Source organism: Cajanus cajan, chromosome 11 (assembly GCF_000230855.2).
Source record: "Cajanus cajan strain Asha chromosome 11, NIPB_CcT2T_4, whole genome shotgun sequence".
Lineage (NCBI taxonomy): Eukaryota > Viridiplantae > Streptophyta > Magnoliopsida > Fabales > Fabaceae > Cajanus > Cajanus cajan.
Window position 1 is genome coordinate 40,368,088 of NC_138527.1, and position 15,215 is coordinate 40,383,302.

Genomic DNA, 15,215 nt, shown 5'->3' on the forward strand with positions numbered 1-15,215 from the left:
AAAACCTAAAACAAACTTAAAAGAAGAAAATTATGATTTTGCCAAAATATAAATATTTGTTAAACCAAAATATGTTAAAAGTTTATGGAACAAAAGAACCATGTTACTGCAAATTGAAAAACTACTACCAACTAATGAGCTCTTTATCATTACCATTAATTGCTTCTCTAGTTGTTAGTCTGTCTTGATGATCATATTGAAGGAGCTTATCAAGAAAATCAATTGTCTACAATGTCATAGAATAATTGTTAAATTGCAGTCCAAACTAAATACAAGGTCAATGCCAGATAAGAAAATTGAAGAGTCACCTCAAGTGACACCAGATGTTGATTATCTAAATTAATAAATTTAGACCAGGGCTTTCTGCTACGTCTGAAACAGAAAATAATCAAATCAAAAATAGTTGTGATGATACACTCCCATGGAAGTTCATATTATGATAAATAGTTGATAATAACCAAATCAATTTTTCTGTGATATATGGAAAATTAAATGTAAGATGATACCTTCCAATAAGTGCATCAACTTCAGGATCAAGTTCCAGATGATAATTATTAAGATATGCATTCAATTCATCAGTCCCAAGCACCTGTACATCACAAATAATAATTAACAATAACTTAAAAATAGTAACTAACAATAATAACGATAACTAAAATCTGGAAAGAAAAGTATCTCTACAAAGGATCATTTAGAGGGGGCAACTTGGTTAAAAATTAATATTTAATATGCTAAATGATGGTCTGTGATTTAGAACCACAATAAAAATAGGGAAAATAGAAAGATGGATGTTACCTTGACTATTTGGATAAACTGATCTTGGTTGTCATGGCCATAAAAGAAAGGATCTCTGCGAAATATCTACATAAAGTACAATGAACAAATCATAACCAAAATTACGCATTTTTAATCATGTACGCTCAAATTTAGACCATCTGCATAAATGATGTCAAGAGAGTATGCCATATAACTTGTAGTTATAACCATTCCAGTAAACATGCAACCAAGGCTCCACATGTCTAATGAACAGTCATAGTGTTGCAACTCAATAAGAAGTTCAGGCCCCTTAAAGTATCTGAGAAACTAAAGCATAACACATGAAAATAGCTTCTGGTCAGTGACATTTAAGAAGAAACCACAGGTTATCCTTACAATACAATTGTAAAATACAAGCCTAGGAAAATTTAGATAACCCTTTTTCTAGTAAAGTTTTAATCTAACAATAATTGTAGGAAAAATATTACGTGAAAAGAAAATTAAAGGGAGTTGAGATAGTAAACAAATTCTTGACAAGAAATAAGCTAAGCATTGTCTTTATGCTACAAATTAAGTACAAACCATATAGAAGATTACGAATTTGCAGCATGTTACTAATAGTACTAACAGAAGTTTAGAGTGTGGGATTTGGGATTCTTTTTTTCTATTGAAAAGATTACAAAGACGACAATAAAAATCTAATCTAGATCCTTATGCATTTACTCCAACTATTATGCTAATCTAAGTGGTTAGAGATTTGGGATTAAGTCACTAGATAAACCATAGGAGTTCTTTTTCAGTTAGAAAAGCCAAAAGAGAAGGACATCAAACTCTCGATTAATTTAGCTGAGCAAACATTTGAAGCTAAAAACTATTGAAAAAAAGCCTAGGAAAAAAGACCATAAAACAATCAATAGGGTGCTTTTTAACTGACATTTCTTGCATAAATAAGTGAAAGTAATTCACTATATAACACTTTTTGCAAGTCTCTAGTGTCACTATGTTTGATAGCAAGAATGTTCACATCTCAACTAACCAAAAATGGCTTCCAGATTCATACATCAAATCTTCAATTACAAAAATAGTAGTGCAATAGTGCTACCATGTTAGATGTGATATTGACTTATGGTTTACTATCTAATTTTGTTGTTTGTGATATTTACTTATGACTTTGATTTTTTTTTCTCTCCATATTTCAATATATTATAATTATATGGCATTATGTGCATAAAAAATATATTAATACACTCACCATATTCCAATAGGCTATAATTGTAATGCATTATATGTATTGAAATGTATGACACACATTAATGCATAAAAAGGTAAAATGGTAACTTTATTATTTATTTTTATATAAAAAGTCTAACTTCATAAAATACATAAAATACAATTTCAAAATATCAATTCACTTCTATTTTTCACTTAATTTCACTTTATCAATCAATTATAAATTTCATTCTATTTCTTATTCATATTAAATCAATTCTTATCTATTCTCAATCATCTCCAATTCCTCAGCCTCTATCAAGTAAAGGGTAAAGGGGTATTTAATTTTTACTCTTATTTTATTTTATTTTTTATTTTTTAAATGTAGAGCTCCCTCTAGTCCAATATAATAAAAATTTGTTTACTTTTTATTTTATTTCATTTATTTTTTAAAGGTTGCATCTAATCCTCTAGTCCAACATAATGAAAATATATGTTTATAAAATAGGTTGATTCACACGTAAAATAAAATAAAATAAAATGTAAGCATCCTACTTGCAAGTTGGGAGAGCTAAATCATCTTCGTACATTAAAAGCACAAAACCCCAACTATAAGTTCATTATACCTTATTGCAAAACCATTAATTACTTTCTACCCAAATTTCATATACGAGGATCCTCTCCCAATCCTTAACAAAGTTACAACCTTTTGTTACATTTAAAGTTTAGAATTAAAGCCTAGCTTAACTTCATAAAAATTAATTTAAATTAATTTGAAAGATGAAAGTTGTTCAAAGACTTATACAAATTACATTAAACATACTTCTATTCAATATAAAATCTCAACACGCCCTCGCTCAAAATTGAACATCTGGAACGTAAGCAAATATGTGGTTCAATAACACCTGGGATTGGACATATAAAATATAAGCGGCTCAATAACAGATCTATGACACTCTAATACCATATTAAAATATAAGTTTATAAATTAATTTAACCCTGCAATATTGAGTTATAAAATTAAAATTAACTACGCTTTTAAAAGAACTACATTAGTCCTATCTTTAGTTGACATGAAATCTCAGCAGTTACATTACAATAGTATAAAATAATACTGAATAAAAACTTAGCTAGAGGAACCTATTTGCCAATCAACTCGTGCATACAAACATGGATGGCATCATCGTAACAGTGGCAACCTCTCAATCGACCAAAACAACCCGAAGAATTGTTAGCCAAAAATGTAAATTACGTAAATGATCACTAATTCTCAAACTCCGCTTCAAAAGGAACTGGTGGACTAAAAGCCACTTAGTTTTCTCATTTGTGTAGTGAAAATGTCGGTCTAATTCATAATCATATACCAACGTAAAGCTTTTTGTCCTCATGCTTTTGGTCCATGGTCTGAGCCGAGTAGAATAAATCATATATGTATCATCTTTGTACGTGGGGTTGTCAAAAGTGTGCAGTATCCCAAAAAAACTAAAATACAGCGATTATGTACAAGCCCAACTTCCAAAGAAGAATCTGCAATTCGCCTGCAACTATGCGGATCAAATCATAATAAGAAAAAAGCTCAAATTCAAGGGGATAGAAAAGGAAAACGAAAGAGCTTTTATCTTTGTCACTTATGTCTCCATATTTAGACTATTTCTTTAGGCTGGATCTGCTCAAAGTCAAAAACCTCAAACATAAGACGCCTCACATCACGTTTCCCATAAACAAGATATGAAAGACCATGAAGAGCTTGTTGAACAGCTGTTGTGGCTGGGTTTCTTTTCCTCCGGTTGTGCTCAAAAGTGTCTTGAACCTTATCATCAAATATAATAACCCGATGGAGATGTTTAGCCCTCAAATATCTTCCACAATACTTGTTCATAAGAAGGCGACGGTGCCTCTCTTGCACCCACAACCCGGGAGCATCTAAATGCTTCATCAATAATCTTTCAGCCATCACCAAATCCTTGAGGAAAAAAAAATTAAAAATTATACATTATCCAATGATGAAGATTAGATTGTAAATAGAACTTGAGTAATAAAATATGATATATCTCATTGATGAAACTAGAGTCTTTCCACAACTTCAAAGTCAAATTGTCATTTGGACAGCAGACAGAATAGTACCTGTATCTTTTGGCCAATGTATTCTAATCTCTCGTAGCAAAATCGAGGATGCTCAAATTTGTATTTTGATGGATGCATGAAACAAAGCTGCAATTAGATAAGAAATTCAACATCAGAACTTGAACAAAAGCCAGGGAACTTTCTAACTTCTGACTACCGACTTTGCATCTTCCACAGTTGGGTCTAAGAACCAAGTTGACTCAATAACCCAATACATTGACTATTTCCTATCTCAACTATTAATGTGCTTAGTATTTGGGTGTTTTAAGGAAGAACTTTGTTGTTATGAGTTGACCTATGCTGTGATGAGAAAAATACAGTAAAGCCAGTTTCTCAGTATTTCTTCTTCTTTTAAATTTACCTTCCTAATTTCCACATAAAAAAAACTTGAATTTATCACTGTAGACTAAATGGCTCGGCAACTCTGACAAACAAACAAAGCCTCAATATATCACTAATGACTAAACAGATTAGATGCCACATAATGTGAAGCCTGAGAAGGGATAAATAGAAGCATTAGACTGTCCACTTGTTCAGAGACACGTTTAAGGTATAACATAGCCCTACTCTTACAAATCAAGCCAGATCTGTGCTTTTGATATCCTGATACAGCAAAGGGAAAAAGTAGAATGAGAGGTGATAGAATAGCTACCTGCAATCCAAGTCCAAGTTCTATGTTCCTGGCTTCAGTAATTTCTGGGATTCTGTCTGTCATTTCTAATGGATATCCAAGTGTTTTCATAACATGGGGTCTGCTATCATAATCCCATATATTGCCCCTAAATCGATGCATTCCTGGGGGAACACAAGCTCTGAATAGTCTTGGATGTTCAAACAGAGCATCTGCAGGTGGCTGAATGAAGAACAGTAAACATCATTTCTGTAACAAAATTTGCCAAATAGTGAAGAAAAACACAACTTCTAATAGAAATGGATTAATTAATTCTGAGCTATGTGCATCACGTATAGAATATAGATCTTCGTGCACTAACTTTTTTCATAAAAATAAATAATACTTCAGCAGAAGATGTGTGTAGCTTGCCTTATATGCAACGATATCCTGCCAGCTTAGCTTGCTTTCAAGCTCAGCAGATACATAATCCACATCTTCAAGTTGTCTACGCAACTTGGGCTGGCAATCATCAGCATCTGGATCCATTCCGAAGACTTCAAAAAGAACACGATACACTTCCGGCATACCAAAACAAAGATAGATAGCCCCAAACAAAGCCCGAAATACTGACCTGCCATAGTTCAACAAATGTGAAAATGTAGTGAACAATTCATTTCATAAATGGGTTGAACAGAGACCAACTTCATTCATTTAAATTAGGGCTCTTCACGGTTTGGTGTTTTCAAAAAACTAAACCAAACTGAATTAGGCCATTTTCTAAAATCGGTTCAATTAACCAAACCATTTTTTATGAAGTGGATCGGTTTGGTTTTCTAAATGGATTTACACATATGGTTCTATCATATATTAATGACCCTAAAGCAAGGAAGAATAATCATCCAAAAGGGTAAGGGTCTGTTTGATTCCCTTCTCACTTTTTTCTTTTAAAAACTGTTTCTAAACAATTCCACACTACTAAAGCAATCAATTTCTCATCCAAAATCTATTAAGTTTTGAAAAATATTTTCAAAACAGTTTTAAAACCAGAAAATAGAAACAACCGAGAGATGTTTTCTCATTTTCGTCTTATGCTTTCTGTTCAATGAAGCTCTCTTTGTCGTGAATCCACCTGTTTACCTAGAGTTGATTCTGAAGGTTGCAGGCAATGGAGTTCAGAGAACTGCAAAAGCCACGCAACTAAAAAGCAGTATACAGTTAAGAGATATCTGTGTACGACAGATAGAACTGTGACACACATTACTCTACTCTGTGTAACTGTATAGTTATCTTGTCTCAGAACTGTGACAGAGAGAACTGCAATACACATTACTATCCCCTACATAGTATAAATCAAAAGTAGCTTTGGAGTTCTTAGACCGTATGGGTAAATCCATTTCAAAATTTTGCCTTCTCTTTCCTAAATCCTTTTAGACACTAAACTAGCCAAAACATCTTGCTATTATGATTCATTAATCACCAAACAACTTCAACTCAAAAAGAAGATGGAAACTAAGCATACAATGACTCACATAACTTCACATTTCAGTCAACCATTCTGTTTGAAGCCAGTATAACACCAACATAATTTTCAAAATCGAAATCTCTATTTTTCAACATCCCAAGCACATAAGACCATGGTAGTAAGTATCGCACGATTCGCGATTCGTATCGTACGATACGATACGATTCCGAGGCTCCGCGATTCGAATCGCATGTTGACTCGTTTTTTTATCATGAATCGTGTTCGAATCATTTGTATCGTGTTCGGAATCGGAAAATCGCGATTCTAAGGAGAAATCGCACGATTCTAGACGTAGCGGGTCACCCCCGAAACCGGGTCGGGTCATGCATGACCCGGTTCTAAAAACCCTAAAAAAATGATTATTATTTTTTTTTTAAAATAAACGAAAGTGAGACAGAAAGTGCCGCTTATACTTCCTGTACATGACCCACTTAGTGGGTTTCACTTTTTGTGGTCCATTTGCGTCGTTCAACTTCTTCGTTTGGGTTGCTGTTCATCGTGGTCCAAGGTAAGGGCTTCCCTTCTTGTTGTGTGGTCCATTCCTTCGCTTGTTCTCTCTTTTTTTCTTTGTTATTCCCTCTACAACTTCCCTCTCTTGCTGCTGTCTAAGTTTCTATTTATTGGTACTTGGTTGTGTGGCAGAATTTGTGTGGCAGTAGCACCACTTGTTGCTGAGTTTATGCAGCAACAACACTAATATTTTTTTTGGGTAGCTATATTGCTGAATTAGAGTAGCAAACAGTCCCTGGTATATGCATATATTTAGCAACAACAATAGTTTTTTTTGGAGGTTTTGTTGTTGAACTGTGGAGTCATTTCTTTTGGCTTTGAGACTGTTATTATTTGTATAATTGTATCTTTGTTTGTATTGAAGTTTATATGTTACTAATTACTATATATTTATGTATGACTTCATTTTTATATGTCTTGTATGCATATATATACACTATGTTTTTATTGATCATGAAGCTTACGATTCACGATACGATTCGATTCACGATTCAAAAAATAAGCCTTCCGATACATTATTTGTATCTCGATTCAACTACCATGCATAAGACACACTACTTTCTAAAAGTCACTCAACAGAATACCGAGAGAGGAAAACAAAAAACCATATTAACCAACTTAAAAACAAACCACAGTATAACCTTAATTCATGTGAAGAAATACACATGTCAACAGCTAACCTAATAACTCAACTCAGTTTGACCAGTCACACGAAATGCTCATTATACCAAACCAGTCATATTGTTATTTATTTAATTTTATTTCATTGCCGAACATGGACAACCTGTAACTCTAGAAGTAAGGGTATGATTAGATAAACATCTTCGGAAACACTTTTACGATAAAAAAATAGAAAGAAAAATCAAAATAAACTTCTTTATAAGATAAAATTAACTTATTCATAGGTTAAAAATAAGTTTTGAGAGAAGCTAATGGGATACAACTACTTCAAATTAACTTTTGCATAAGATAATTTTAACTCGAGGAAAAACTTATTTATTTTTTTTTCTTTCTATTTTTATCTCCTAAAAATGTTTCTGGAGAAGTTTCCTCGAATGGAATTCTAGCTACAAGATGGTTCTTAGCAGAAAAAACACAACACAATTCCAGACTGGCAGAGAGCATTCACATTACTAGCGCAGTAGCACTGCCATAATCTTATCCATTTCCTAAACAATACTTGATGGCAACTACGTTATCAAATGAATCAAACTCAACCATATGAAATGAGAGTAAAAGTTAGAACTTACTTGACAGGGCCTTCCCTATCCTTCCTCATAATCTTATCCATTTCCTCAAAAGTAAAAATCAAATTCTGCAAGCTCGCGGCTTTAATCCACCTAGGCAAGCTCCTCTTCCCTATCAACGCAAACACCCTCTCCCTCATGGGACCCGGCGACTCCCTCGGATACCTCTGCAAGAAGAACTCCGCCAGCGCCAACTCCAGCACGTACTGTCCCAAAAAACACAACCTCGAATGCCCCGACCGCACGTGCCGCGCCTTCGTCCTCTCGCACGAGGGGTGCTGAAACGCCAAGTAGAGCAGCGTGTCGAACTGCTTCGCGGGGTTGTCGTCGCCGAGCGCCTCCGAGGGCTCGAGCGAGTACCCCAGAGCCTGCTTCGCCTCGAGCAAGTACTCGTCGATCCACAACCTGTCGGCATTGTTGAGACGCGTCGAGGGCAAGCACGAGCTCAACAAAGGGAAGGACTTGAGCGAGAGTTGGGGGCTGTTGAGGAACCTTTCCGCTAATTTTTCGTCGTCTATTGGGGGCCTCAGAATGAACCTTCTTGGAGGTCCCTTCTTGGGGGAAGTTGCTTTCTTGCGTTCCGCGAGTTCCTTGAGGAGACGCTGTGGACTGTTCTTGGGCAAGTGTTGTTGCGGTTCCACGGCTACTGCGAGGATCCGGAAAGGGGGGTTTAGGGATTTGGAGTTTCTGATGAGGAGTTGAATTGGGAACGGTGAGAGGGAGGATGAGAAAGAGTAGTTACATGGTTTTGGGGAGAGGAAAAGGGAGGAAGAAAGCTCCATTGGTAACTGTTGTGGGGAGTGGTGTTTGGAGAAGGTGGGTTAGGAACATTAAGATGGTTAATTCGTGGGTTTGTGAGTGGGGTTTGACGCCATGGATGAGAGGGTTTAGCGGGTTGGGTTGGATAAGGTGAAGAGCGTGGCACACTCTTCGTTTAGCAGGATAATTGTCCTAGATATTTCATGTTTCATTTTCTTTAGTTAGCCAAACGCTGCCTGTGGGCTTCTAAACGACACGTCGTTGCGGGTGTATTATTCTTCTCCATAATCCATCGAGTTAGTCCATGAAGTTACTAATGCTTGTGACATTAATCTTTAAACTTAAGAAAAATTTAAGAAAAAGGAATTATTAGAATAAATAAAAAGTTATTAAAATCTTTTTCAAAATTATTTATAATTCTCTTTATCTTTTAACAAATATTTATGAATATTTTGCAAATATTAATTTTTTTTTTGTAAAAATATGCCTGATCGATAGAGTTGAATATTTATTTTACGAGATGAATAGGGTAAGATTACTATTTATACCCATCTTATTTAGCTAATCAAACTTCTACATTTAGTATTTGAGTTATTAGGTAATCAAATACCTACGAGTTAAGGTACGAGAATGATTAAAAAAGAACATTGTTACAGCCTCCAAAAATAGAGGCCGAATCATCCTCTGAATAATATTTTATTAATATTTTTTAATAAATTTATTATAAAATAATTATTTAATTTAATATTTTATAATTTAAATTAATATTTTAGTTTTCGGAATGTTTTTCGGAGGTTACTTTCGGAGGATGTATCATTTTTGTTACAAAAAGGATTAGACATTTGGGTGGCTAAATGCTAAGAACCCTTCCAAGTAGGTAGTCAAACACCTTGCAACTCAATATTCAAACCTAGACAACTAAATACCTACGAGTTAAGGCATGAGAATGATTAAAAGAAGGATTAGAGATTTGGGTGGCTAAATGCTAAGGACCCTTCCCAACAAATAGTGGAACTAAAAAGGTGAAGATGAAAGTAATCAAAATTACTAAAACTTTCAGTACACCAAATCATCATTAACGTCAAATTACCTAATTAGTATTCAGGTAAAAATTGACGGACTCAAAATTTATTATGATATGTATAAACAAGAGAATGAATCTTAAAGAAAAAATATTGTTCACCCATTTATTACTCGTATTTATTATTCTGAGTCACACTCTAAATTAAACGTTAGAATGTTTTTTATTGAGTGTTGGATTTCCTTCCTATGTGAAGAATAAACTCAAATGTGTAAGTTCATTATGTCTCACTTAATCAAGTAAAAAAGATTCAAGTTGGAACAAAAAGAATTATTAACAATAAAATATAAAGAGAAAGGAAGATAGAAAGTTTAATTATTTAGTTCGCATATTTACCGAGCAACATTTTTTTATTTGTTATTATAAATTCGTTCACTGTTGATCAAGTTGAGTTGTGGACAACAAATTTGTAATAAATTTTTTATTTTCTACAATTGGATTGTTGAAAAAAAATTAGGAGTAAGACAAAAGTGTCTCGCAGTAATATTTCTATTTTTTTTATTTTTCATCTTATTTTTCATTTATAAACAATTGTATTAAACTTAAAATTACTTCTATATTATTTTTTAAAAAACATTATGATGATAATAAATAAAATAAAAAATAGAATCAATATTAAAAATCGTAAAAAAGTATTATATATAATTATACGAAATTAAAAAATGGGTCAGACACCTTTGCAGTTTGTGGACGGGAATAGAAAAGAAATTAAACTACCCCGTGTGGAAAAAAAAACGGCGTTAGACGCCAAACAACATGCAACGATCTCATCCTTTCCACACAAACTCCCTAAGCACACACCACACACCATGAAGTACATCTTCATGCTTGAAATTTGCCCCTCTTCCTATTTCATAATGTCGATACTACCCCTTCATATTCCTTCCCCTACCCTCCATATAGTTGCTTTTTCTCATTCACCAAAGACCTTGTTTTGGAAATTCACTGGCCTACTCATTTGTTGGATTAACGTTGCTTGAAACTTATTTGAGGTTCACGTTCTAACTCTATCCTCATTATTCCACAATATTTTCTCGGTTCAGCGTTGAAGTTCTCATTCGGAAAAAGAAAAAAAAAAGGTTCCAAAGGATAAAAAGTACTCTCTTCTCCTATCTTCACTCCCTGTCCTGAAGAAAATGTACGAGGAATCTACAAATAGAAAAGATTACCTTGAGCCTATACAATTACTGATTCAATCTGTTTCCTTTCTTTTTCTGCTTCACCATCAACTGTAACATAGAAAATTTATCGTGAGCTAGAAATCATGATGGATCAAGAGAAAACCGTACCTGCTGGTAGTGACTTGTCTCTGAAGAAGAAGGAGCTTCTTTCTAGTGCCATGAAGAGAACAAGTGAATGGTATATGCTACTTGTTTTCAAAAACTAATGTTTTAAATGCACATAACCTGCTTCTCTTGATTGAAACTCATGAGTTGAACTTAATTATAGGATTTTTTCTCAAGAGATTCCAAGTGATGTCAACGTTCAAGTTGGGGAAGCTTCATTTTCGTTACATAAGGTAGCGAACCAATTCAAACACAACTCTTTGGTACTTGTTGAAGCAAACTAACGATTTTTTACTTGTTAGTTGTTGTACCCGTTGTAGAGCCCATTGGACTCAAGTTCATACCCAACTTTATGAGTTTTCAAAAAGTGTATTGTTTAGAGTGAACATCTCAATCAACTATTTATTAGTTACATTCCTTTTTTCATTATGTCCCAGCTTTTTTGCTGTTTGGCTAAATATAGAACATGAATTAGGAATCAGAAGGAAGCAATATTTTATTGTATAGATGGTCTAACAATTAATTTTGAATTCTCTTACACATCTACTTCAATTGCAGTTTCCATTAGTTTCCAAGTGTGGATACATTAGGAAACTCGTCTCAGAATCCAACGATGCTGACGTTTCATTTATTGAACTCTCTGATATTCCTGGAGGATCAGAAGCATTTGAACTGGCAGCAAAATTCTGCTACGGGATAAACTTCGAAATAAACATTGAAAACATTGCTACACTACGCTGCGTGGCTGAGTATCTTGAGATGACAGAGGACTATTCAGTTGGAAACTTGGTGGGAAGGACCGATGCTTATTTGAACGAAGTGGCACTGAAGACCATTGCAGGGGCTGTGTCTATCTTGCACGTGTCAGAGAACCTTCTTCCAATAGCAGAGAGAGCAAAGTTGGTGAGTCGATGCATAGATGCCATTGCATTTATAGCATGCAAGGAAAGCCAATTTTGTTCATCTGCAAGAAGTGATGGTGGCTCTGTGGGAGTGGTGTCTTCCATGGCTTCAAACCAGAGACCAGTGGTTGATTGGTGGGCTGAAGATATGACTGTGCTTAGAATTGACATTTTCCAAAGAGTTATAATCGCAATGATGGCAAGAGGGTTTAAGCAGTATGCCATTGGTCCCATTTTAATGCTCTATGCACAGAAATCTCTACGAGGTTTGGTGAGATCCCTCTCTAAAATGATGGAAATGTTAAGTATATATGATTTTGAACTTATCTGAATACAAGGTAAAAATACTTTTGAGAGTTTTTTCGGACATAAAAACTTTTATAAACACTTCTAAACTTGTAATCAAACAGACTTTTTTATGATTTTATGGATTCGTGGATTCAATCCTTAACTCTAATCACCTTTTTTTGAGGAACAGGATGTATTTGGAAAGGCAAGGAAGAAGATTGAGCCACGACAAGAGCATGAAAAGAGGGTTGTTTTAGAGACAATAGTTAGTCTTTTGCCAAGGGAGAAGAATGCAATGTCAGTAAGCTTTCTTTGTATGCTGCTTAGGGCAGCAATATATCTCGAGACAACAGTTGCTTGCAGGCTTGACTTGGAGAAGAGGATGGCCATGCAGTTAGGACAGGCTGTTTTGGACGATCTTCTCATTCCTTCCTATTCTTTCACTGGGGACACATTGTTTGATGTGGACACAGTGCAGAGGATCATGACTAATTACCTAGAATCTCAAATGGGAAACCACTTAATCTACAATGCAGATGATGAATACTTCTCTCCTCCACAGAGTGATATGGAGCGGGTTGGAAAGCTAATGGAAAACTACCTTGCTGAAATAGCCACCGACCGAAATTTACCAGTTTCAAAGTTCACCTGTTTGGCAGAATTAATTCCTGAACAATCAAGGCCAACAGAAGATGGGATGTATAGAGCCTTAGACATCTATCTTAAGGTGAAGACTACCATCCATTTTCTATATCAAATTAATCATACCACAAATTTGATATTTAGTTTTTGTACTGTTGATACCTCTTGTTTGAACAACAGAGCGAACACACATTTATATAAAGCAAGTTTAAGACTCTATTTTGATACAAATTTAGAAGAGTTTTTAGAATTTATCTATTAAAAATAAAGAGTTTTTTCAGTAAAAAAATTCTCATAAACTCTTAAATTTGTATGATCTGTATTGAACCAGACTCTAAATACCTATCTCCTTTGAGAAATTACTACATGGAACTACTATGATCTTGGACAATGTCCACAAGACAGTCAAATTTTATTAACATTTTTTTTCGTAAATTAAAAAACCTAGTTTGGTGTCACAGAGATTAGTCAACCATAAACACATAATGGTCTTGGACCATGTAATAATTTTTCATCTCCAGCAGCGTATACTCACAATCTTCTTCAAACTGAACTGGCTTTAGATCTAATCTTATCATAGTTCATTTGCTAAATTACACAAATGGATTTATAACAGAATTATCATCAAATTCAAGGACTTAATAGCATTACTATTTTGATATAGAATTCTTTACACGTGAGTTTATTTTGAATTATTGCCAATAATTGACTATTCTCAGGCTCATCCTAATCTAAGTGACATGGAGAGAAAGAAAGTTTGCAGTGTGATGGACTGTCAGAAGTTATCGCGAGAGGCCTGTGCACATGCTGCTCAAAATGACCGGCTACCGGTGCAAACTGTGGTTCAAGTTCTCTATTATGAACAGCAACGACTTCGTGATGCCATGAATGGCAGTGGAAGCGGGGAATCTTCGGTTGATTCCAAGATGAACGTATACTCCACTGATCTTCATCCAGTTTCGAATGAGCTCTCCACCTTACGAAGAGAAAATGAAGACCTGAAGTTAGAGCTAGTGAAGTTGAAAATGCAACTAAAAGAGATTGAAAATTCCACGCTTAAATCAGCAGGTAACAGTCCTGCGGTGAGTGCTTCACCTTCTGCTGATAAACCTCCTCTGCCTCGAAGATCGTTCATAAGTTCAGTGTCCAAAAAACTTGGTCGGCTTTCTCCTTTTGTGCGTGCCGATGGTGTCGCACCTTTTGCCAAAGGTCGCACAAAACCAAATAAGAATCGACGCCACTCCATTTCCTGAGGCCATAATGCAGATTGCAGACTAAAATAAAGGTTCTTCCTTAGATTCAGAGGCTTGAAAATACAGGATTAGTCTTTCCAAGTTTTTTTTTTTTTTTTTGCTTCATCTATATCATTTGTATGATTATGATCCTTTGGTGCAAACTATATTGTAAAGTGTGATGAAAAATAAATAATAGTTCTAGAATTGGATTGCTTTCTAGCTGGTGAGTGGCAATAATAATGCTGTAATACAAGAATAATAAACTTCATCGTGTACAATTATCTGTGGTGAAGGAGAAAGATAGGAACGAAAATCATCTGCATTTCGCACACCATTAACAATGAATCACGAGAGAAAAAAAAATCATGAATCAAGGGTGTAAAATATCACCCAGAGCACTTTCACATTTACACACGAAATCTGGAAATTAGGTGGGTCAAGTTGCTTCTCACAGTGAGATCTTGTCTTCCTAAAGATAAAATGGACCATAAAATCACTGGAAGAATACAAAATCTGATAACAGCAGATGGTGGGGTATATGTATAAATTATTAGTCCTTGGAAGATAAAAAGCTTCCGTAAATGGAATAATAGACTAATAGTTCAAGTGACAGCCTTGCAGTGTCGGTGTTGATGTCTAAAGCCTAATCATAATGAAAAGAAAGAGATCACGGTTCGTTTTCATATCATGAATATTCTAAAGGCATGAAATTTAGCATGTTAAATATCTTTTGGGACATACCTTACCAGAACATTTTAAAGATGTTTAAGTATTTGGAAGAATATGCTGTCCAACAGATCGTAGACAGGAACTAGATCTCTAACTTCGTGTTGGCCTGTAAGTTCATGAATCATCATGGAAAATAAAATTAGATTAATGAAAAAAGAAAAATGCGTACACCTCTTGTGTTTCTGTAAGCAACAATAATATTAACAGATGTTATTTGGAATGACCCCTCCCCCACAACTTAGGTTATTTTTTCTGTCATCTATACAAATATTTCGGGTTATTTATACAAATATATAAAATGGATATCCTTTT

At 34.6% G+C, this 15,215-nt stretch overlaps 3 protein-coding genes across 5 annotated transcripts; 1 reads left to right on the plus strand and 2 right to left on the minus strand.

Moving 5' to 3' along the window:
- Positions 1 to 124: 124 nt before the first annotated feature.
- On the minus strand, positions 125 to 1,017 carry LOC109811166 (casein kinase II subunit alpha-2-like). The gene is made up of 5 exons (XM_083067521.1): positions 919 to 1,017; positions 796 to 861; positions 507 to 589; positions 309 to 372; positions 125 to 226 (listed from the first exon to the last, which is right to left on the minus strand). Exons 1-5 carry the CDS (start codon positions 1,015 to 1,017, stop codon positions 125 to 127), a joined length of 414 nt encoding a protein of 137 aa, XP_082923647.1.
- Positions 1,018 to 2,933: 1,916 nt separating this feature from the next.
- LOC109811127 (Ribonuclease III family protein) lies at positions 2,934 to 8,940 on the minus strand. 3 transcript variants are annotated; one of them, XM_020374774.3, is made up of 5 exons: positions 7,985 to 8,940; positions 5,132 to 5,333; positions 4,742 to 4,942; positions 4,090 to 4,176; positions 2,934 to 3,928 (listed from the first exon to the last, which is right to left on the minus strand). In XM_020374774.3, the coding sequence occupies exons 1-5, from the start codon at positions 8,761 to 8,763 to the stop codon at positions 3,608 to 3,610; spliced, it is 1,590 nt and encodes a 529-aa protein (XP_020230363.1). In that variant the 5' UTR covers positions 8,764 to 8,940; the 3' UTR covers positions 2,934 to 3,607. The 3 variants fall into 3 exon arrangements, with proteins under 3 accessions (XP_020230363.1, XP_082923017.1, XP_082923016.1); XM_083066891.1 differs by lacking the exon at positions 7,985 to 8,940 and having other exon boundaries at positions 4,742 to 4,932; positions 5,132 to 5,273; XM_083066890.1 differs by lacking the exon at positions 7,985 to 8,940 and having other exon boundaries at positions 4,742 to 4,969; positions 5,132 to 5,272.
- A 1,791-nt stretch (positions 8,941 to 10,731) lies between these two features.
- LOC109811111 (Phototropic-responsive NPH3 family protein) lies at positions 10,732 to 14,393 on the plus strand. Its single transcript, XM_020374752.3, has 5 exons — positions 10,732 to 11,180; positions 11,271 to 11,340; positions 11,666 to 12,280; positions 12,488 to 13,024; positions 13,659 to 14,393. The coding sequence occupies exons 1-5, from the start codon at positions 11,086 to 11,088 to the stop codon at positions 14,190 to 14,192; spliced, it is 1,851 nt and encodes a 616-aa protein (XP_020230341.1). The 5' UTR covers positions 10,732 to 11,085; the 3' UTR covers positions 14,193 to 14,393.
- The last annotated feature ends 822 nt before the right edge of the window (positions 14,394 to 15,215 follow it).

Coding starts and splice junctions, on each gene's coding strand:
- LOC109811127 (XM_020374774.3), bottom strand. CDS start 8,763: ATGGAGCTTTCTTCCTCCCTTTTCCTCTCCCCAAAACCATGTAACTAC. Junction 4,943..5,131: donor AGGATATCGTTGCATATAAG/GCAAGCTACACA, acceptor TTCTTCATTCAG/CCACCTGCAGATGCTCTGTT. Junction 3,929..4,089: donor ACATTGGCCAAAAGATACAG/GTACTATTCTGT, acceptor TTTTTCCTCAAG/GATTTGGTGATGGCTGAAAG.
- LOC109811166 (XM_083067521.1), bottom strand. CDS start 1,017: ATGTGGAGCCTTGGTTGCATGTTTACTGGAATGGTTATAACTACAAGT. Junction 590..795: donor AGTTTATCCAAATAGTCAAG/GTAACATCCATC, acceptor TGTGATGTACAG/GTGCTTGGGACTGATGAATT. Junction 373..506: donor GTTGATGCACTTATTGGAAG/GTATCATCTTAC, acceptor TTTCTGTTTCAG/ACGTAGCAGAAAGCCCTGGT.
- LOC109811111 (XM_020374752.3), top strand. CDS start 11,086: ATGATGGATCAAGAGAAAACCGTACCTGCTGGTAGTGACTTGTCTCTG. Junction 11,341..11,665: donor CTTCATTTTCGTTACATAAG/GTAGCGAACCAA, acceptor CTTCAATTGCAG/TTTCCATTAGTTTCCAAGTG. Junction 12,281..12,487: donor AGAAATCTCTACGAGGTTTG/GTGAGATCCCTC, acceptor TTTGAGGAACAG/GATGTATTTGGAAAGGCAAG.